Below are 23,113 nucleotides of genomic sequence, written 5' to 3' on the forward strand. Positions count from 1 at the left end.
ATCACTGACAGGATCCCAGCTGGTCTTTTCTCTTTTTTATTTTTTTGCAGAAATTGATAGCTAATCCTGAAATTCATGTGGAAATGCAAAGGACCCGGAATAACCAAAAAAATCTAGAGAAAGAGAAACAAATTGCAGGGCTTACACTTCTCAATTTCAAAACTTACTACAAAACATTGCTGAATGAAATGAAAGAAGACACAAATAAATGGAAAGACTTACCATGTTCATGGATTGAAAGACAATATTCTTAAGATGTCTGTACTACCCAAAGTGATCTACAGATTCAATACAATCCCTATCAAAATTGCAATGGCGTTTTTTGCAGAAATAGAAAAACATCCTAAAATTCGTATGGAATATCAAGGGACTGCGAATAGCCTAAATAACTTTGGAAAAAAACAACAAAATTGGAAGACTCACACTTTCTGATTTCAAAACATATTACAAAGCTACAGTATTAAAAAGAGTGTGGTACTGGCATAAAGACAAGGCAAATAGACCAATGGAATAGAATATAGCACCCTAAAATAAGCCCTTGCGTATATGGTCTAGTGATCTTCAGCAAGGGTGCCAAGACCATTCAATGGGGAAAGGAGGATCTATTCAACAAATGATGTTGGGAATAAATGATATCCACAAGCAAAAGAATGATGTTGGACCCTTATACCATGTAAAAAATTAACTCAAAATGGATTAAGGACCTAAATATAAAATCTAAAACTATAAAACTCCTAGAAGAAAACAGAGGAAACCCTTCATGACATTGGACTTGGCAATGATTTCTTGGATATAACACCTAAAGCAGAGGTAACAAAAGCAAAAATAGACAAATGGGATTACATCAAACTTAGAAATTTTTGTACATCAAAGGACACAGTCGTCAGAGTGAAATGGCAACCTATGGAATGGGAGGAGATATTTGCAAATCATATATCTGATGAGTAGTTAATATCCAGAATATGTAGCAAACTCCTACAAATCTACAACAAAAAAATCAAGTAACCCAATTAAAAAGTGGGCAAAGGGCTTGAATAGAAATTTCTCTGACGATAATATATACAAGTAACCAACAAGCATATGAAAAGATGCTCAGCATTCACTAATCATCAGAGAAATGCCAATCATAACTACAATGAGATATCACCTCACACTGATTAGGATGGCTACTATAAAAAAAAAAAAACAAAATATCAAATGTTGGTGAGTATGTGGCAAAATTGAAACAGTTGTACACTGTTGGTGGGATTGTAAAATAGTGCAATCCTAAGGAAAATAGTATGGAAGTTCCTCAAAAAATTAAAATAGAAATACCACGTGATACAGCTGTCCCATTTCTTTGTCAGTCCAAAAGAACTGAAAGCAGGATCTCAAAGAGATACTCGCACACCTGTGTTCATAGTAGCTCTTCACAATAGCCAAGAAGTGGAGCACCAGCGAGTGAACGGAAAAACAAAAATGTGGTCTATATAGACAGTGAAATATTATTCAGCCTTATAAAAGAAGGAAATCCTGACACTTGCTACAACATGGGTGAACTTTGAGGGCATTTTGTTATGTGAAATAAGCCAGTCATAAAAAGAAAATCTGTGATTCCACTTTTATGAAATATCTAAAGTAGTCAAATTTGTAGAACAGAAAGTAGAATGATGGTTACCAGAGGCCAGGGGGAAGAGGAAAAGGAAAGTTGTTTTTTAATGGGTATAGAGTTTAAGATTTGCAAGATGAAAAAGTTCTGGAAATCTGTTTCATAACGATGTGAATATACTTAACACTACTGAACTGTACACTTAAAAATGGTTGATGGTAAATTTTTTTAACCACAATTAAAAAATGCAAATGCAAAAGACAATTTACTACAAAGCTACAAGAATCAAGAGAATACTATACTGACATCAAACCAGACATCTAGATCGATGCAATAGAATTGAGAGTTTAGAAGTAAGCCCTTACATTTATGGTAAGTTGATTTTCAACAAAGATGCCAAGACTGGAGGAAAGAATAGCCTTTTTGACAAATGGTGCTGGGACAACTGGATAGCCACATGCAAAAGAGTGAAGTTGTATTGGTATGTCCTACCCTGTACAAAAATTAATACAGAATGTATCAACTATCTAAATGTAAGAGCTGACACTATAAAATTCTTAGAAAACATAGGAGTAAATCTTTGTGACCTGGATTAGACAATAATTTGTTATATGTGACACCAAAAACATAAGTAACAAAAGAAAAAAAATAAATTAGATTTCATCTAGATTAAAAACTTTTTGTGCTTCAAAGGACACCATCAAGAAAGTGAAAAGACAACCCCCAGAATGAGAGCAAATATTTGCAAAGTACATACTGATAAGGTGCTTGTATCCAGAATATATGAAGAACTCTTAAAACTCAACAATAAAAAGACAACTCAATAAGAAAAGGGCAAATGATTTGAGTAGGCATTTCCCCAAAGAACATATACAAATGGCCGGTAAGGGCATGAAAAGATGCTGAACGTCGTTAGTCGTTAGGGAGATGCAAACCAAAACCACAAGATACCAGTTCATACCCAGTGGGATGGCTAAAATAAAAAGGGCAGCTAAGTGTTGGTGAGGATATAGAGAAATTGAAAGTCTCATACACTTCAAGTGGGAACGTAAACTAGTGTGGCCAGTTCAAAAAACATTCTGACAGTTCCTCAAATGATTAAACATAGAGTTACCATATGACCCAGTAATCCTGCTCTTGTTATATACATGAGTGGAATGAAAACATATGTCCACACAAAAACTTGTACACAAATACTTATAGCAACATTATGCATAGTAACCAAAATGTGGAAACAGACCAAATATCTGTCAACTTCTAAACGATAAACAAAATTTGATATATTCATACAATGGAATGTTATTTGGCAATAAAAAGAAATTAATTACAGATTCATGCTGTAATAGGGATGAACCTTGAAAACATTATGCTAAATGAAAGAAGCCAGTCATAAAAGGCCACATTTTATATGATTCCATTTTTATGAAATGTCCTCTATAGGCAAATCTACATAAATAAAAAGTAGATTAGTGGTTGCCAGGAGATGGGTATTGGGGATGGGAGGAGAGATTTGGGGAGTGACTGCTACTGGATATGGAGTCTCTTTTTGGCATGATGAAAATGTTCTGAACTAAGATAGTGGTTATGGCTGCACAACTTCATCAATATACTAAGAATTACTAAATTGTATAGTTCAAAAGAGTGAATGTTATGTGAATTATATTTCAATAAAGTTGATATTTTTAAAAAGATATAGTGAGTTGGCACTTCTCCATCATCATATAAAAAAATCAACTCTTTTTATTCCATTTCTTTTTCTCCTACTAGTCATAATTTGTCTACTTTTCCATAGTTTTTTTTTTTTTTCCTCATGTAATGTTTTTATACTTGGGAGCCTTCTATTGATCATTATTTGGTACTTATTTGCAACAAAAAACTATATAAGTTGAAATGAAAGTTTCAATTTCGTATGACTATAAGATTTCAAGGGTTTAAATATAAATCATTCTGAAAGAAATTTTTATCATTGTTAACAATACGAAATTGATTAAAAAACAGATAATGTTACGAGTATTTGAATTCACCAAATCACATATTAAAAAACATTTTGGTTTTTAACTGATGATTAAATTATGTCCTCTTTTAATTTTGTTAAAAGCAAAGAATTGGAAACCACCTGACTTGGAAAAGAGTTTGTTACCTAGTCATTATTCATCCATTTTTTCAAATCATCAGAACATATCCAAAAAGGCCTTGCCAAGTCATATCAAAATGATTATTGATTATACTTGTTACTTTTTACCTGGAGGCACCTTGTTTGATCTGATACACTTGATAAGAATTGGGAAAACTGAAATGTCTTTTTCAACATAATGTTGTGAAATGGTGTTTTTCATTAAAGTTCCTTTCTGTGCTTCAAATAAATTTTTATCCAAACTTAGGACTGCAGACTTAACTTATTCAAATTACGGGAACTATCTACAAATAAGTTAATTGGCAAAGCCAGTTCTTGTTAAAATGTTCATCCAATATTTCATGTAAAGTCTGACTGTGCCCTCTTTGCTGATTGAAGAGGCAAGAATTTTAACAAAAATTATTTAGCGTTTTCACTATAATTAATTAGGTAGCATGGGTTTCATGTTGTAAAGTAGCAGAGCGCTTGTGAAAGGGGAAGTGGGAAGCCATTACTTTTAAGACACCTAAGTGTATATGTTCTCAGGCAGATCTGTACTTTTAAAGTTAAGGCTCTGTATACATACTCACTTAAAACTATCCGTGGCGTTGCATCCCTTTTAAAGTCTATCTCCAGTAATGTTCTGCCCCAGCTTGAAGACTACTGTTGTACCCTTCTTTTAGTCTTTTCTGAATAAAATAGCCTTGCAGAGCATACGTTTTATTTGTGTGTGTACTCTGCAAAGGGATATTAATATGTGCGTGTACTTCCTGTTCGCTTGGACCACATTTTGCCCAGGATCCCCTGCTTGTGCCACTTGTTTGTGTTCTACATCCCTCTCCTGCACTCATGACGGATTTCTGTTGGTGTTCAGAGTGAACCTCAGAATCCTTCACAACTGGCAGCTTTTACCAGTTGGTTGGAGTTGGCATAGCAGGTGACTCTCTGTCATAGTAATTTTATTAGTTTTCCCAGTCAGCAAATTTGTATCTTTTCTCTTTTTGGAGTTTAGATTTTCTAACTATGTTTTGTTTCTTAATGAGATTTTCTTTGGTTAAACTTATTATCCTTCAATCAGCTTGGCAGCAAGTTTGGAGACAGTTCTCCACTGGTCTCTTGCTTTTCTGTACCTTTTGTGAACAGAAGCTTTGGTTGCCTTTGTTTTGGTCTGTCTTTCAAGATTATTTCTATAGTGAGCAGCTTTGGAAGATATAGTAACCCCAGAGCAGTGGATAGATTTGCTTATAGCTTTGGAAGGTAAGAGCTGATTTCTCTCTTTAGAGCAAAGGGGCAAGCGTGCTTACTGTCCATTATGAAGATTCAGGTTCCCAAATCTCAGGCTTCTTCTCCTGTATCGCAGCCCACTGTGTGTGTAGGTGTCAGCTGGCCCTACTCAAGTTGCTCCGTGAGAAGTGGGATTCAGGGAACTGGAGCAAGACAATACTGATATTCTGGCTACTTCTATTGTTGTAATAAATTCCTGTGCCTCTGACCTAGGAGTCTTACTTCTTCTGCCAGCATTCATGAGATTGTGACGGGCTGACGTTAGCTTGAAAGTAAGCTAAAATCTCAGATCCTTCACGTTTCTTGACACTATTTAGGAAATACAAATAAATAAGCAAATAAATAGCTATCAGAGTTCAGCTCAGAAATGTCATTTTTATTCATATTTTTCATTAAAAACTACATTATTTATTTATATGAATGTATAGATTTTTCAGATTTTTTTCATAGGTTAAAATAAAAGTTTGACATAATTTTGCTATTTGTATTTACTGACAGTTTTAAAAGCATAAGCCATCTAGTTTTTCTTATGCATATAAATTTGTATTATATGTATGTGTATATATATACACATATTTTGGGGGGTGTGTGTGTATTCCTGTTTTGAAAATCCAACTCAATCTTGCTTTACTTAATCACATTTTAAGAATTAATCTTAATTCTGTATATGTCATTATGATGTATTATTTGCCTATATTCCAGAATATTGGAAAGAAGATGACCTGCCAAGAGTTCATTGCAAACCTCCAAGGGGTAAATGAGGGTGGTGATTTCTCCAAGGATCTACTGAAAGTAAGCATTGAAATGTTGGTTTTTAGATATACTTAAGTTTATATTTTCTGCTTACTTTTTAATTCAAAATAGACAGGCTAAGGATCATGCAAGTATTTTGGTTTTTGCTCTTGGTTTTATTGGTGATGTTTCTATTGGGCCTTGTCCTTGATGTGTCAGACTGCAAAGTACCCTTCAATTAATAATTCCTAAAAGTCCACATTGTAATCAATAATACTGGGATAATAAGTAGACTTGGAATGATTCGTAAAAATAGGTAGTAGACAGCTTTTGAACTTTTATTTGTAAGCAGACCGTCATAAATTGAGAAGGGTCACAAAGGTATAGTCACTGTGGAAACAAAAAAGAATTTGCAGACTATAAGGGAAGCGCTTCTGCCTATATTCAGTCCCTAGTCACAGAGCCACTCAGGTTGTCTCCGGAAATAGATTAAATTAAGTCTGGTAATTGTAGAATGCCTGAATTATTTGTACTTGGCTTTATTATTGGTCATAATCAACATGTTTTTCCCTATGATCAGATTGATTTCGAGGAGACAACACAATCAACTTTGGAATTCGTAACATTCTACAGCAGCATAAATGAGATGTGCATTTGATCAAATATAATTTGTGATTGATTGATAATGGGTGTGAATATTTTAGAAGTTCAGGATAAGATGTGTATGGTGAGAATGTGATTTTTACAGATTTCTATTTGATTCCAGCCTTCTCTGTAAGAACTTTATACACATGTAGATTTCTTTTGTCATCAGTTCCTTTGAATGAATTTGCTAAGAAGGGTGGCACATTTGAGTCATGGTATAATATGGAAATGTACCAGCTGAGAGATTAGTCCTTTATTATGTTTTTTTTTTGTGCGGAATATTGGCCCTGAGCTAACATCTGCCAGTCCTCCCCTCTTTGCTGAGGAAGACTGGCCCTGGGCTAACATCCATGCCCATCTTCCTCCACTTTATATGGGACACCGCCTCAGCATGGCTTGACAAGTGGTGCGTCGGTGTGAGCCTGGGATCCGAACCGGCGAACCCCGGGCCACCACAGTGGAGCACGCACACTTAACCGCTTGCGCCACGGGGCGGGCCCCTTTATTATGTTTTATATGACTTTTAAACTATATAAAGTATATATAATAGAGTTCTGCTAGATTTGGAAAGACATACTATATGGAAAATGAAAGAAGTTATAAAAATATGGTATTAGGAGGTTCTAAGTCTTACTTTAATTGCAGCTTGTTAAACAAATAACATTATGAAAAAAGCAGAAAGAAAAGTAGCTTCAGCTTACTATATAAGGAAGGTATTTTTCAAGTTGGTTCTTTATAGATTTGCTGCCATTTCTAAAGCTACAATTCCAAATGGGAGATAAAAGGTATTGGAATATGACATGATAAATATATTCTGTACATCCACTGAACATGTACACATGTTAACGAGTCTTTTTTCAGTTTAGTGGTATTAGCATGGAAAATAATGGAATCTTTCTAAGAGGATTTGTGAGACTTTTATCAAGTTATGTCAGAAATGAAAACTGACAGGAAAAATTTTCGTAGTGAAGCCTTTAGATTTTAGTGGTAGCTCATGGTAGTATGACTGTGGGCAAATTATTGGGCAGATTTAGAGCATGTTTAATGGAGCTGTCTGAAACCAAACATAGTTAATGTACAGTCCAGTGGCTACTGTTCATCTTGGGTAAACATATGTTCTTTGATTTACTCTACCAGGAATTTGCTGGATGATTTGTTGCAGTTGTACAACTGAGATCATGTTTACAAACCTCAGGGGGAAAAATATGTATTATATTTTTCTTTATTTACTGTGAGAAGATGACAGTGAAATGACACTGAAAATAACAGTGGCATTTAGCATGGCAATTGTCAAGTAAAATATTGATATGCTTTCATAACAAACCCCAGCCACTCACCGACCCAAGATGCGAGTTTTCCATTTCAGTAGAAATCTGGATTTTACTGCAAATTTCAGCAAGAAAAGGTTTTCTTCAAACCATTTTTGTTTCATTTCACTCTTTATGTGGCTCTTCCTTTCCCCCTCTCTTCCCTTCTCCTTCTCCTCCCACCTACCTCTTCCCTTCCTTTTCTTCCTCTCTGTTTCTGTCTTCTCCTTTTTCTTTTGTTTGCCTTTTGTGTGTCTTTCTTTTCTCTCTCTCCATATCTATCTCTTGATTCTCTGCTGAGATTAATTATTGGGTAGAATATTAATTTGAATTTTGGTGGAAAATATGATTATACACGTCATGCAGATACATACATACATACAGATAAACACAAAAACATTTGGTATCATCTTACAGGTTCCAAGTAACCCCTATCTCTCTTCTTCCACCCCATCTCCAACTTAAAAAATTACAGGCATGTACAACATTCAGTTTAAGTTATGAGGTAAAATGCTTAAAGTTACATGGATTGAACTGAGGCTAATGTTACATGTTGACCTTATTACTTTTAGATTTCTTTGGATCAAAAGTAACATTTGGATTTATGTCTGTTGTTGAGTGCGGTTGTGTAGTTGGGAATGTTTATGAAGGCCCACTGTATGTTCACCAGGTGTTGTGGATTTGGAGAACATGCTGGAACCAAAAGGGCCCTTGTCCTCAGAGATCACAAAATTGAGAAAGATGGAGGGTTTTTTCCTCCCTTAAAATGGATAGTTATTCCGTATTAAAAGTGTAAACTGAATTCTGCTTGTTCTCAACAGAAATAGTTATGAAAAATATAGAGTATAACATACTTAAATGTATGAAAAATGTGAAACTTGTTTCAAGCCTTTAATTCAGAGACTTCAGTTAATATTTTGCTTTAAATTTGCCTTAGACTACACTAAAGGGCTAGATGATACACTGAGCCCTTTTTCACAATTTACAGTTCCACTGCAGTTTCGCTTTTCACTCAGATGAACTAAACAGGTATGAGTGCTTTGTGCAAATAAGAATTTTTTTCCCACAAGTTGCTTACAGTATAATTTATAGATATATCTGTAATATAAATTGGAAAAAGTTGGGTACCAAAGGCCAACTGGGATAGAATATTATTTAGGTTCTTTAAACCTGAAGTCTGGTTGGGAGGATGTGATCTTTGAGATAGGCCTTTGAAGTATAGGTATGATTTCAGTAGAACACTTATTTTTATTATTTAGGTCATTATTTCATTTCATCTCCCACCCATAAACATTAATGTTCTCCCTTTCTCATTATTGCCTCTCCCTATTACCTCACCAAATCAAGATAGTAATTCATTGAACAAAATATGCCAAACCATCTGGCATATTTTGTGGCTCTACAGGGCCTGCCCATCCCAACACTTGGGTGTAGTTTACCTTCATGTGTCACAGGGCACAAAGTAGAAAAGAAGGGGAACGGGGATGTTCTGCTTTTGGTTCTGATAGATTTAATAAGACATTCCTAAGACTCCCTAATAAATAGTAAAATTCTTAAGGACATGAATAGAGAAGGATGAGAATGTAAAATGTGGGCCAGCTCTGGATTGGAGGCTGAACTTCCTGAGAGACACGGTAGTATGATGATTCTGATTATTGGGAGCTATACTGGCTGCATTCTAATCCCAGCTCCCCTCTCTTACTAGCTGAGGGATTGTGAGCAAATTCATTTCAGCTTTTGTCTCCTGAGTTCCTCATCTGTGAAATGGGAGATTTTATTAGTACTCATCTCATCTAGTTGTTTTAATAGTTGAATGAGTTAATACATAAAGCCAGTAGAGTCCTAGCATGTAGTAAATGCTATATTTGTTAGCTATTATAACTTTTTATTTTTAATATTGTTTTATTCTTTACCTGACTCAAAGTGGACTGGAAAGGGACTCCATCCCTTCCTGTAGGTGTTTGGACCTAAGGTGTTTTACAACTCCTATGGTCAAGTGGGATTACTGTCAATAGACAAAGACGTCTATCCCCTATCCCTTTTTAGTCTAAGCACAGGCTTCCTGTTGCTTTTTCAAAGGAACAGTCTGTGACCTTGACCTTGAGCATTTCTTCCTTTTGTGCTAAGGTTTTTAATCCTCATAATTTATGACTTTCTTTCCAAAGACTTGTTGGTTCCAAATAGCCGTGAAAATCCTCTACAAGAGGCGTTTGTTCTGTAGTCTGTCTTAACGTTGTGGAGGCACCTGAAAATGAACCTTAGTTAACCCTATATTTTCCTTGCCTTTTTACCTTGTTAACAGTCTCTTTCTCCTGGGCCTGTCCCTCTTGCCATGTTTTTATATCTTATGTTTGGTTTGGGTCTTTGATGCTGTAACAGTAGAGGTGGTACTGCAAGGGTCTTAAACTAGTACTGGAATCTTGAACAGCTTTTGAGGAAGCAAATTAGTTTTTGTCTTCTTTCAAAGATGTCAAGATAGTTCTGGCATATTAATGATGTTAATTATTTGAAATGTCTAAAATTCTCTGGGGAAGAAGAAGCGTTGCTAAATGTCTATCTCCTGGCTTGTGTTTTCTCCAAATAGGGAGTCCTAGGCCAGAAGGCTCAGGACAGGGACTGTCGGTGGTAGAGCCTTGCTTCCGCAGTTTTGTAGACTCTTGACTGTTTTAGCCTGGGGATCTCTTCCACTCAGTCCCCTCAGGGGCAGATACCAGGGACCTGGTGAGAGTGTTGGCGTGTCGTCATATGCATGTTTCTGAAACTCTTTGTAGAATAATTAAAACTTTTCTTGAATGTTCCTCTATCTCATGTTCAAAATGTAGCAGCACCTTACTCCTTTGCCTTCCTTTTCCCTAAGTTTTATTTCTTCTGAGTTTCCTATGAACTTCTATTCTTGGTTTTAACAGAAAACCTACATTTTTATCTTCAGTCCAGTCTGCTTTCCATTTCTAACTCTGATGGTTGATAATCCCCCATTTCTTATTGCAGTAGTCCTCCCCGTATCCACGGTTTCACTTTCCTTGGTTTTAGTTACTCACTGTCAGTTGTGGTCCAAAAATATCAAATGAAATAACAATTCATAAGTTTCAAATTGCACGCCATTCTGAGTACCATGATGAAATCTCACGCCATCCTGCTCCATTCCACCTGGGATGTGAATCATCCGTTTGTCCAGTGTATCCGCGCGGCATATGCTACCAGCCGTTAGTCGCTTAGCAACCTTCTCAGTTATCAGATTGACTGTCGTAGTATTGCAGTGCTTGTGTTCAAGTAACCCTTACTTTACTTAATGATGGCCCCAAAGTGCAAGAGTAAGGATGCTGGCAATTTGGATATGCCAAAGAGAAGCCGTGCAGTGCTTCCTTTAAGTGAAAAGGTGAAAATTCTCAAGTTGATAAGGAAAGAAAAAAATCATAGGCTGATGTTGCTGAGATCCACAGTAACTTTTATTATAATACATTGTTATAAGTGTTCTACTTTTTATTAGTTATTGTTAATCTCTTACTGAGCCTAATTTATAAATTAAACTCATCATAGGTAAGTATGTATAGGAAAAAACATAATATATATAGGGTTCAGTACTATCAGCAGTTTCAGGCATCCACTGGGGGTCTTGGAATATATACCCTGTGGATAAGGGGAGACTACTGTACATAAATAGAGAGACACAGGGATGGGTGATGGCCACCCGTTGTTTATACACGTAGAGGGGAAAAAGCCATTTCAAAATATATTTACATGCAAGAAGGGAGAAAACAATATGAAAGAAGAGAAAAGAAGCCAGTGAAAAGTGGCATAGGAAGATATGGGAAGGAAGGTCAATTATTGGCTGCATGATAATTTCATTTTGAGGAGACATCCAGACTGAAGATTTTGACAACAAAACATGAAATCCTAATTGTTTTCTATCCCAGTTTTCTTATTGCCACCTACCACTTGATACTGACATAATGTTCTCCTTAATATTTTTATCCTAGTCATAGTTAGATCTTTAATTTTTTTTTTCTTGAGCAGCAGCTGAATTCAATAGGTAGCAAGGGGAATTAGAAAAAAAATTTAGCTAAAAAATCTGTTCTTTAATTTTAAGAATGTTTACATTGTCGGGGAGGGGAAAATTTCCTCCTTTACCCCTCTTGAGTTCTTGTGGCTATACTAATAATAAAATTAACACGAGACAGTAACAGGAGAAAAACCGACTTAATGTGTATGTATGGGAGATCATAAAAATGATGCTCAGAGAAGTGACCAAAGCAGGCATCTTTTATATTTTTTACACAAAGAAATAATAAATTTGTGAGGAATTGACAGGACAAAGAAAGTTAGGTTTGGGTGCTTAATTAGTAAGGACTCGAAGCAGAGTTTGGGCTTGGAGTAGTAAATTAGTAAAAAAGTGACAAGGTTACTCCCGCCCTAAATTTCCTAGCTCTGGTGATAAGGATGTCGATGTCTCTCTGTCTCCTGGTGTGAGGAGGGCACCTTTCACAGGGGAGATTTATTTCCTGCCTTCAGCGGGGACAGAGACAGGAGGGTCAGAATGCCCTTTTTGCTTCTCAAGTGACTTTAATTGGAAATAATCAATATGCCATTGTGGGATATTTTGAATTGGCCTGTCCTGGGCCCCAATAATATCATCCTAATGATGGAGAGGACAGAAACAACAAAACACCCAAGTCTTTGAAAATGATTTTACTATAACTAAAAAACAAAACTGAGTACAATTTGCAGAGTGTTTTAAAACATACCTCCACCTAAATCTGCTTAAGTACACAAATAGCTTTAAGAATAATTGCAGTTACAAGGCAGTGTCACTAGAAATCATTAAAAAGCAAGATAAATAAATCTTGCTTGGGCAAGTCAATAACATGCCATCCTTTCGGGCTGTTGCTTATGATTAGATGTTTGACTTCAGAATATTCTTAAGAAACTTGATTTTTGTGGTAGAAATAGCTTGCTTCTATCTCCTTTACTTGGGAGTTTATTAACTTTGAAATTAGCTTGCAGTCTCTTAAGGGAAGACCAAAAGTTTTTGCACTTTCTCAGGTCTGTAGTTAATAGTGAAGTGTGTGCGTGGGTGGGGAGGGGGTGTGCAGGGTGGTTGGGAGTGGCAGTTAAATTGAAAGAATGAAAATCAGCTGCTTGGCTTAGTGGAATTCATATACTTCATTCTGCTAATGAAATGATAAATAACATAGTGAATTAGAGTGTTGCATATTCAATTGGTTAGAATCCTAATAAAAGTTCTTATTCATATGCATTTGTTCTCTCTTTCTTTCCCAAGAGACAGAACGTAGGTGAGGTTCTTTTAAAAAAAGTTTCTAAGAATATATAGGTTACCTACATCCATTCTTTAACGTATATAGTTGGCTGAAAGCATTATATGTTTTGTTTCATATGCAGTTTTCTCATTTGGTATATTTAGGGAAAAATAATTTGTGAGAATGCTGGAGAAATTAGCCAGGAGGGTAGCATTTAAACAAACAGACTCAAAAGATCAACAAAGAACACCACATTTTAAATAGATTAATGTGTTTTGTTGGACAAGGAAGAGGCATAATTAGGAAATGTAAAATTATACTATGCAGGTTCATAACCATTAGGCTTTTTAATCCCTTACAGTTGTATGTAAGGGTAGGCAAAAAAAAAAAAAAAAAAATCAGCCATTAAAGATTTAGAGATAAGCAATTTTTTATAAGCTCAAACTCTGAAAAGGACCTGTGTACGCAGTGGACAGCAAGAGCTGTGAGGAGTCTTCTAAAAAAGAGAGAGCAAAGCCAGTGCAGCCCACTTCACAGTTTCCTCTCCCTGTCTCAGTGGAGCCTTTCAGCGGGGAGAATTCATGCTGACAACTGCCCTGCACTACCAAAAGCCTGCTTTTAGGCAACAATTCCCCCCATTTTTGCTCTCTCCTCTTTCATCTTTGCTGCCAGTATTATCAACGACGACAAGTATAACTGGAGAAATCTGAATAAGATCGGGTTTTATCAATTTCAGTATTCTGGTTGTGGTATTATACTGTAGTTCTGCAAATGTTACCATCGGAGGAAACTGGGTAAAAGATACAAGAAATCTATTTTTGGGGCCGGCCAGGTGGCGCAAGCAGTTAAGTGCGCATGCTCCGGCAGCCCAGGGTTCGCAGGTTTGGATCCCGGGCGCGCACCGATGCACGGCTTGGTAAGCCATGCTGTGGCGGCCTCCCATATAAAGTAGAGGAAGATGGGCACGGATGTTAGCCCAGGGCCAGTCTTCCTCAAGAAAAGAGGGGAGGATTGGCAATGGATGTTAGCTCAGGGCTGATCTTCCTCACCAAAAAAAAAGGAAAGAAAAAGAAATCTATTTTCTTACAGCTGCATGTGAATCTACAATTATCTCAAAATAATCAGTGGGAAAAAATGGTCCACTGAAAAAGAAAGGCAAGTGGGACAGTTTTTCTCCATTCAGCCAGAGATTTAGGTATCGTTTAAAAATTAGCTTAATGAAATTTTACTACTCTTGGTCTTTCTTTCAGAGTACTGAATATCATGATCAACAGGTTAGATTTAACTATGTAGCAGCATTAAAAACAATGGTGTATTAAGAAAAAGGCGATGGGAATTATTTTCAAGAGTTGAAAGCTGAAAAGTCACATGAATCTATTTTTTAAAAAATTAATTATTATTACTTGATGCTGTGGAGAATTGTTTGGAAGGAAGTAGTAGAAATGGAAAAGACAGTAAAGAAATGGTTGCAATAGTCCATGCAAGAAGGAATGGTGGCTTGGACATGGGTGGCGAAAGTATTGAGGGAAATATATTAGCTGTTGGATTATTTTGAGCTTGTTGTTAGAGTTTCTGTTGCTAAATTGTTTTCCAAGATTGCCCTTCTTTCCCTTCCCATATCTCCTGTGTTCTAAGCTACATGGAGTGCAAGAACAAGAAAAAGTAGAAAAACCCTAATTGTTTCTACTGAGTTCGTGTTTGATCTATTAGGCCAGCTGTACTGGAGGCTTTGTGGCGGTGTGGATTGAGTACTGTCAGATCTGGAAAGCAAGCCCAATGTTTTACCGTGACCAGGCAACTTAACTTTTTTCAGTTTTCTCATGTGTAACGGATAATAATACCTTCCTGCAAGAGTCATTGTGAGGATTAAATAAGATGATGTGTGTTCAGGGGCCAGCATTGTGCCATCTAGAACGCCTTCACGTGTCCATAAACGTTAGCTGCTTTGTTTTTTGCACTGCTTTAGTTTTTGTGACTGGATTGTGGAAGCCACTGGGCTCCGAGCCTGCCTTAGTGCTACTAGTGACTAGTAATGGAGCCTCAGGCTGATAACTTCACCTCTTTATGCCTTGGTTTCTTTGTGAAATAAGATGTTTGGGCTGTGCCTATAAGTTTCAGGTTTTCAGTTCAGGCTCCTGTAGCCCACAGTATCCAGCACCCACCCCTGCCTGTCACCACTCCCCACCCCGACCAGAACTTCTTGCTCTGTTTTTCTGTTGTGCTCAAACACTCATGTGATGTTTTTTGAGCAAAGTAGTCTGTGGCAAAGAGGAAGTTGGAAAAACTCTATTGTGATCTTTAAGTATCCTTTCAATCTAAATATTGGGAGTGTTCTTAATGTCATTTTTTTTCCTTCGTAAACTCAAATCATATCTCTCAAGTTTTAACTTTTATGTTGTATTTATTGGTTTAGACAAAGAAGTGTGTACTTGTGGGGCTGGCCCCGTGGCGTAGCGGTTAAGTGCGTGTGCTCAGCTGCTGGCAGCCCGGGTTTGGATCCCAGGCGCGCACCGATGCACTGCTTGTCAGGCCATGCTGTGGCAGCGTCCCATGTAAAGCAGAGGAAGATGGGCACGGATGTTACCCCAGGGCCAGTCTTTCTCAGCAAAAAGAGGAAGATTGGCATGGATGTTAGCTCAGAGCTGACCTTCCTCCCCAAAAAAAAAGTGTGTACTTAAGAAAGTTCAGATTTAAATCCAAGAAAATTACTTTTGTTGTAGCAGCATTCTCAAAGGCACACTCCTAAAGATTTATATGAGAGAAAGAAGCAGGCCCAGTCTGAAAAAAGTCTGAACTTTTTATAAATGAAAAGCCTGAAGTGAATTCTCAAAAATACTTGATCTGAGTTATATTCGGAGTATGTAGTTGAAAATAGGAACTTATGGGTGGTATTTAAGTGTAGCTAAAAAAAGCGCATCAACTGTTGCCTAGAGTAGGTGAGCTCTCTCCGAGAGAAGGTCATGGGAACCTGGTAGCAACAGTATCTATGGAAGAAAAGGGCTTGGATGCTTCTCCCGGTAGAAGCGGGAGAGTCTTTTAAGAGAAAAGCTGCATTAGCGAGCTTTTTAAGAGAAAAGCTTTAAAGGTTCTGGCTTAAAATATGGAATATTGCTTTTTTCAGTGAAATGAATCAAGCTGAGTTGTGACAAAAGGTTCGTGGTGTGTTTCTGCTTCTGCCTTCCCCATGGAGATCTGGAAGCATGCTACTGCTTCCAGTCACGTGCTTGTCATGGACAGAATAATGATGCTACCGTTGGTAAGGTTCAGACCCTGAATGAAAAACAGTGACGATGATGAGGATAATGCTTTAAAGTAGCTGAAGATCCACAAATTATGTTCATGCTTTAAAAAAAAATCCATCAAAAAGAAATCTGTTAGAACATTTTGATAGAACAGATGCTGCTTAAAGAGTACCAATGGATTTTTAACCAAAAAAAAAAAACAAAAGAAAGGAAAAAAGTTTGAGTAGGGAGGTAATAATCGTTAAGGGTACTGTAATGGAGTGGAGTATTAATGATTCTCAGATAGATGCTATTTTGAATTTGATCATGAAGAAGTGCTCCTGAATTTCATATTCAGATGTGTCCATAGAATTGAGAATGCTTGTATGTTTGGAGCATTTTTTTAAACGTCATAACATTGTCCATCAAGGTGGCTGCTCCTACCACTCAAGCATGAATGTGTAATAATGATATGAATGTAATAGGTCACATTTTGAATTTAAACCATCCTCCTTATGCTTATGACATACCAGATGAGGATGGAGGGGTTCCTTGGAGTGATGCGCTTCTTTTAACAGGCCTGCAGCCCAATGGCAAGTAAACTGTCGTAGCAAATATTTCATCCTAAACACTGCTTACTATCCATTAAGGATATGGAGAAACACATTTTAATTTAAAGGCATTTCTACGTGTACAGTAAAAAAAAATCCCATAAAGGAAAACAATTTATTTTGTAGTTGTTTTAATGCTTCATTTATGTGAAGGTCAGTTGTCTGAAAAAGACTCAAAACGTTGAAAACACACAAAAAATTAAAATAAAAATAACTCTGAAGTGTGATAAACCTTACAAATTTTACTCAGACCCTCATTTATGGCCTATTTTTAATAATAACCACAATTTTTACTTTAAAATTTTTGGCTTAATCTTCCTCCCTGGTGTATCCTAAGCAAACAGCCATGTAGACCCAGGTACCAGTATACAAACAACAGCTTAAAACTGTGGACTAGACTAGGCACCTGCCACTGATCATCTCTGAGCCAGCTCTTCATTGACAAGGTAATAGCCACATCCAATTGATTTTGCTATAATAATTTAATAAAACACAGGCATTTTTGTTGTTGATGCCATCAGCTGATTCCAGCTCCTAGCGGCCCTGTGTACAGCAGAACGGAACCCTGCCTAGTCTTTTTGCACCATCCTCTCCCCTTCCAGTGCTGTATCAGACGATGCTCCGCTACTGTTCATAGGATTTTCATGGCCAAGTTTTTTCAGAAGTGAGTGGCCAGGTCCTTCTTCCTTGTCTGTCTTAGTCTGGAAGCTCCACTGAAGCCTGTCCACCATGGGTGACCCTGCTGGTATTGGAAATACTGGTGGTATAGCTTTTAGCATCACAGTAACATGTACCCGCCACAGTGTGACAACCGACAGATGGGTGGTGTGGTTCCCTGACTGGGAGACAAACCAGGCTGTGGCAGTGAGAGTGCGGAATCTTAATCACTAGACCACCAGGGCTGGCTACAAGCATTTAGGTTGTTGTTTCAATTTTTAAGTTGAAATTATTTTGAAAAAATCAATGATTTTCCTAGTTAGTCATGAATCAGAAGGATGAAATTGGAGGGAGTGCTGTTAGTCTGATATGGATGTTAGCAAGAAGTGATTTGATAATGAGGTGAAGAGAAAATGCAACCTTAGAAAGCACTGGTCTCCGAGTAGAACAGCTGGAGTTGTTTTGACAAGGGGCAGGCACGTCTGTGTAGTCAGTAGCTTCTCAGAGAATGGCTGTATTATAGCACAGTGGAGTAATGGATGTGCTTCATGAGACATCAGAAATGTTGCATTATGTTTACTTAGTTTGATTAAGGAGACAGAGAGTGTGAAATAGATTTGGAAAGATTGCCAGCAAAACTATTTTATAAAGATTTTGGCATTTAAAGAAATTAGCTTCAATCAGAAAACCCGCTAATATAGAATAATTCATTTCTCTACCCCAAAATGTTCTTGAACTCCATTCCCTCTCAATTTTGGATTTTTATTGTTGTTCTTTTAAAGTTTTTTAGTTATTTTAACATTTACCCTTCCCTCAAACTTGCCATAGATAGCAGCATAGTTTTTGTACTGTAATGTTGCTTTCTCGGAAACACGCTTTCCCAGACCTCATAAGGATGATGCAGGTCCATAAACCTTCCTCTTGACTCCTGCCTCATGGTCGGTGGAGACACACATTCCTGTGGTTCTCCCTCATCGTCTCGCCAGACCGTCTGTTGAGATTTCCGATACCCTCACACTCTTTGCCAGATAAATGAATGACTGTGTTCATTTTGACACACTGCCATTTGAAGAAGACCACCTGAGGACATCAACGCTTACTTCTGGGCCAAGTCATTTCACCATGAGGTTGCTTAATTCTAGAAGCAATCAGAAGCAATCATTCCTTGAGAATGCAACATAGATAAGTTATTACTCTTCCTTTTCTCTTTTCCTTTCACTTCCAGAAACATAAATCAAAAGTAAATCTGTATACCCAAAATATTACCTTGAGGGATTATTTGCATTTCAGGTTGTTAGTTGTATGTTATAGACTTAGGCAAAAAAGAAATCTTTGAAAAGAGTTATGGATTTTGAGAATATCTGAATTTTGATTAAACAGTATTATTGCTTGTCACTTGTATGTAACCTCCTCCCTACCCCTGTTCTTAGGGGCAGAGACTGTGTCTGTTTGCTCAGAGTATTCCTTATACCTGGTGTAATTCCGGGACAAATCAGATATTCAACAAATACTTGTGAAAGAAATGCTTGCAGTTTCATATAAAAACCAGTGCAGTGATTTCTGAGCATGGCTAGGCTCTGTGAGCACCACGTGAACAACTTGGTATTGTATGCAGAGTCGTGACTATGTATGTGTGTACACATAATTCCATCTTTTTTTTTGAGAGAGAGAGAGAGTGAGCGATTCATAGCTGTAATCAGATTTTCAGAAGGATCTTTGTTCCCCAAAATATTTAGAGCTATAGACCTAGGACCCTCCCAGAGTAGAGACTTCTACCTTGTTGTTTTAATTAAAATAAAGCAACAAAAAACTTGGGGAAAGGATTTTTCTTTCCCCAAAACACGCTGTTTATTTATTGAGGCCTTGCTATGTGCCAATCTCTGCACTAGATTTGGGTGTAGCCCTTAATAAGATGGACACAGGCTGTGCCCTTATGGAGCTCAGAATTTGGTAGGGAAAACAAATATTGGATCCATCATTACACAGATCATGAAATGCTTTACTCAGTGTTAGACACTAATTGTGTTTGGGTATAGAAAGCATACGTGATAGATTTGCCATGTATGGCCAAAGTCAGAAGCTGGATCAAGATGAAATTTTATAGGATTCGTGAGTTCCTGCTTTGGTAAAGATCTTTGGTAAAGATGAATATATTGGGGGAAACAGTGATGAGTAAGACATGCCTCCTGCCCTGAAGGAATTTTTCATCTAGGATCATGGTTCTCAACTCTGGCTGCTCATTGAAATTATTTAGGTGAAGAGAGAAGAGTAGGCTCCTGATATATTCTCACTCAGATGGAAACTGTGGAAGTGGTATAGACACTTCAGAGAAAGGTCTTGAACTTTCTTATAGAACTAAACATACACTTACCCTATGATCCAGCAGTTCAAGAGTAATGAAAGCATATGTCACAAGAATATTCATAGCAGTTTTATTCATACTAGACCAAAACTGGAAATAACCCAAATGCCCATCAGCAGGTGAATGGATAAACTATGGTATATCCATACAATGTGATACCCAATAAGAAGGAATGGATTACCGACACACACCACATCATGAATGAAAGAAGCTTTATACAAACATATGCAATGCATAATTTTGTTAGCTGAAGTTCTAGTATAGGCAAAATTAACCTATGGCAAAACTAACCTGCTGTCCCCTCCATCCCTAACCAATTTCGAATCTTTGGGGATGGGGCCCGTATGCATTTTAAAAAACTCCTCAGATAATTCTAGTGTCCACTGAGATTTGAACTATTACATAGGATAAAGTACAACAGAAAGCATATTAGTTTTCTATTGCTCTTGTAACAAATTAACACAGACTTAGCGGCTTCAAACAAGACAGACTGATTACCTCACGATTTTGTAGGTCACAGGTTTGGGTTGGCCTAAATTCTTCTGCTCCAGGATTCACAATACCAAAATCATGGTGTCAGTAGGCTTATGTTTCTTTCTGGAAGCTCCGAGGGTGAACCCACGCCAAGCTCATTCACGTTGTCGGCAGAAATCGGCTCCGTGTGGTGTGGGACTGAGGTTCCTGTTTCCTTGTTGGCCGTTGGCTAGGGGTCGTTTTCAGCGTCTAGGGGCCACCCCCATTCTTGGCTTCTGGTCTCCTTCCATCTTCAAACCCAGCAATGCTGGGTTAAGTCCCACTCTTCATATCTTTCTGACCCCCGCTTGTGCCTCATCTCTCCTCTGCTCTTCTCTTTCAGTGCATCTCCTGAGTGACTGTTCTGCTAGGGGCTCATGTAATTACAGGGGCCCACCCAGATAATCTAGAATAATCTTCCTGTATTAAGGTCAGCTGATTTGTAACCTTAATTCTATCTGCAGAGTTCTTTCCCAGTATCACCTAGATGAGTGTTTGGTTAAATAAGTAGAGGATGAAAATCTTGGGATGTCCACATCTTTAGAATTCTGCCTATAATAGAGAGTTACATATGAAAAGCTGTAGGCTATCAGAATAAAGAGAAATGATTTCTAGCTGGGGAGCATATGGGAAAAACCTCCTTCGAGGAGGTAGCCTTTAGTTATCATTTAAAAGGCAGTTCTGATCTATGCTACAGAGCCAGAATAGGAGAAAACACTCTGAGTAGGGGTAACAGTTTAAGTACCAATGTGGAGAAAGGAGGGGTGGCAATGTGTGATGTACTGAGAACAGCCCTACTCATGAACGCCCTCCATGTGTGTCAGTTGTTATTTACACTGAGCCTCTCAGGCCACTGTAGCATAAAGTCATACTTTTTATAGATCAGAGTAGAAAAACAGGAGGAATATCAAAAAGTTACACATTTAATGTGTAGAAATATTATTTTTAAAAGGACTGGGACAACTTTGTAGTGTGATTTTTGTGTCACCTTCTCTTTGGCTGTTAGAACCCAGTAGAATTAGATATGAAAGTCTAAAAAGTTATTTCCATATTTCTAAACTTTTTAAAACTCCAGATCTGATGAAAACCAGGGATTGTAGCCTTCCATAAAAGTGTACCAGTCTTCCTTTATATTTCCGGACCGTTTCCAGTGGATTTGTGCCCTGCTTTAGGTGGATGATAACATCAGTACAGTCTCAGCTTCTGCAGAGTGAGGCTGTGGCCTTGGGGCATCTGTCTAAACACTGCAGCCTTATCAACTGACTTTTTGTAGTAATTCCACATAAAGGAAAAATCCTTTTTTATGAGTATTAATTACTCTGTACCACTTGTCTTCCTTTTTACCTAATTTATTTATAAGCTTTTGAAAGGGATTGCATATACCTTTTTATTATGAAAGCCATGCATGCATCTATACAAAAAAGTCTTAGAATACTTCCTACCAACCTTTTAAAAACACAAAGGATATAACTGCCTGTGGTCATTTTTATTCAGCCTTCTAAAGGATGTGTACATAAGGGCTAAAATAATGAAACCAGCACCGCTAGCTGGTGTTTTTTGCCAAAGCTGGATATGAGAAATAGAATTCAAAAGGGAAGGTATGGTGGCAAAAAGCCAAGGGATCTTTTAATGGGGATCAATAAATTTCACTTTCCTTTGGTGACTCACATTTTGCTCTTTAAACTTCTAGTGCATGCTAAGCATGCCAGAGTCTTTCCAAACCTTTCTTACCATCTCTTGCCGGTATTTGTTTTCTTTTCTTCTCTTCCCACCTTCCACCCAAACCTGAAGTGTTGGTCATGATGATTAGAGGCTTACTAAAGGAAACTCATTCTTCTTCTGTGTCACTTTTTTACTAGCTTTGAGAGGAGAAATCGCTTTTTCCTGGACTTGCTTTCTGCATCTGAGTAAATAGTATACAAGTAATTCATACAGTGATTACTTTAGCTGTTTAGCACCTGCAGAGGAAGCGCTGCTTTCTTCTCCATGTTGCAGTGTTCTTCTTGTCACCATTCGTGATCTCTGCTGATGCTTTGATTACAGCTTTATGCATTCATATCCAAAGATACCAGGGACTGTTTCCTATTTCATCTTTTTCCATTCATTTTCCTACTTTAATATGCTAAGGTATATTTTCTGATAGTTCTAAGAGATTGCTGTTGCTCTCGCTCATTTTTTTCTCTTCATATTTCCACGATGACACTTTTGAGAATGTATTTTTCTGCCTGTCCACCACATCAGCTACATATATTTTTCTGTTGGAAAAATTGAATTAAAAATACATGAAACAACCTTTAGAAACTCTCTTAGGCGATATCTTCAATTTCTTATGTACTTATATTTTCCTTGTTTGTAATACTTAATTAAAACCTGACTCTGTTAACAGCAGTTAACTTCTTTTCAGTGCTGTTAACTTCCAGTAAGTGGTGTTGGTGCTCCTGCGAGTACCCACACATGTACTTTTATAAAAAGGCCAAACTCCAATTTATGGTGTATTTTTACATTATTATTATTAAGAAATAGATAATTATTTGGCAATATTTGCATTTGATAAGCCCATTTTAACCTTAAAAAATCAGTAAGTTTCTAAACTTCACATTATTTCCTATGAGTAAAGGATGCTATGAGCTAGCAATTCTGAAACTATTACTTCATGTATATAGGATTAAACAAATAAGTAAATATACTGTAGGTTATAAGAACCAGGTTTCTCTCTATGGGAGAAAGAAATTACAAATTAGGGAAAGGGGGAAAGCTAAAACGAGCCCTGTGGTGTTAGACTGGAATTGGAATTATCGGTATGAAGTCATAGTTTCTAATGTATA

At 37.2% G+C, this 23,113-nt stretch overlaps 1 protein-coding gene across 7 annotated transcripts in view; it reads left to right on the top strand.

The window, feature by feature from the left end:
• PSD3 (pleckstrin and Sec7 domain containing 3) overlaps positions 1–23,113 on the top strand; it is a 453,546-nt gene that overhangs the window by 227,297 nt on the left and 203,136 nt on the right. For 6 of the 7 annotated variants that reach the window (XM_087418635.1, XM_087418634.1, XM_087418636.1 and 3 more), the window contains one exon: positions 5,688–5,777. The exons of the other annotated variant lie outside the window; for it this stretch is intronic. In XM_087418635.1, the coding sequence (XP_087274761.1) occupies positions 5,688–5,777 (90 nt within the window). The remainder of the gene's footprint in view (positions 1–5,687; positions 5,778–23,113) is intronic. 7 annotated transcript variants of the gene reach the window in all.

Source organism: Ceratotherium simum, chromosome 28 (genome assembly GCF_057802395.1).
Source record: "Ceratotherium simum simum isolate JZ-2026a chromosome 28, ASM5780239v1, whole genome shotgun sequence".
Taxonomy (NCBI): Eukaryota; Metazoa; Chordata; class Mammalia; order Perissodactyla; family Rhinocerotidae; genus Ceratotherium; species Ceratotherium simum.